Source organism: Octopus bimaculoides, chromosome 6, assembly GCF_001194135.2.
Source record: "Octopus bimaculoides isolate UCB-OBI-ISO-001 chromosome 6, ASM119413v2, whole genome shotgun sequence".
NCBI lineage: Eukaryota > Metazoa > Mollusca > Cephalopoda > Octopoda > Octopodidae > Octopus > Octopus bimaculoides.
Genome location: NC_068986.1, coordinates 80,784,378 through 80,785,268, shown reverse-complemented (window position 1 = coordinate 80,785,268; position 891 = coordinate 80,784,378). Strand labels below are relative to the sequence as shown.

General features: G+C 35.1%; 1 protein-coding gene across 4 annotated transcripts in view; it reads right to left on the bottom strand.

Annotated features, from left to right (window-relative positions):
- The window catches only part of LOC106878795 (transmembrane protein 220), a 45,848-nt gene that overhangs the window by 13,934 nt on the left and 31,023 nt on the right, over window positions 1-891 (bottom strand). For all 4 annotated transcript variants that reach the window (XM_052968898.1, XM_052968900.1, XM_052968899.1 and 1 more), the window contains exon 2: window positions 366-511. In XM_052968898.1, the coding sequence (XP_052824858.1) occupies window positions 366-511 (146 nt within the window). The remainder of the gene's footprint in view (window positions 1-365; window positions 512-891) is intronic.

The window sequence follows — 891 nt, the reverse complement described above, 5'->3', positions numbered from 1 at the left end:
CCCCCAAACACTACAACCACTACTTTCACCACCACCAGACTCCAATACACTCCACCACCACTGAAATGTTACTATGCCATGCCAAAACATATCATTCCCGAAAACACTACAGCCACCACCACCACCACTGACCAATGTATGAACTTCTATGCAGAAATAACAGCCAAATCTTTCTATCAAACCATACCATATCTTCTTAAAGAAAAGGACACACAGGGAAATATTGTCCTGACTCTGACCATAGCTTGTACAATAACTCTGATCATAGCTCTACTTGATCAGGGCTGACCTGGTGTTAAACAACAAAAATAACACTAACAACATTATTACTACAACACCATTCCACAAACACACTGAATACTTACATTAACAAAAGCAGCCAAGAAGAAGAAAACTGCCATAACCAAGTTGGTTACTTTCCATACAATTTCCCATCTGTCTGGTAATTTGACGAACAATTTATTACAGCTTTCTTCATATAATATCTCTTCATTACCCATGTTCAGTTCAGCTGTGGACAACGATATGGACAAGATGTTTAGATATACAAAAAGAGAACGAGTATTCAATGTATATAATAAAGTTCATATATTCATTTGAAGCTGATGAGTCACACAATTATTACTATGACACCATTACTAAGTATGATTCTTCAAGCAATATATATCACCAGCATTTCCCATATTTTATTCCTACTTTACTAGATAGAGGTTTGATAGATACTCATGAATGAGTTAGTTCTTATTTGGAAATACTACCCTCCTAAAAGGATCAGAGACCATGTCTTACTTAAAGGCCATTTCAGTTTGGTTTCTATGGCTTGATGCTTTTCCTATTGCCATCTTTTACTTTATATATATATATATATATATACATGCACATACATACATA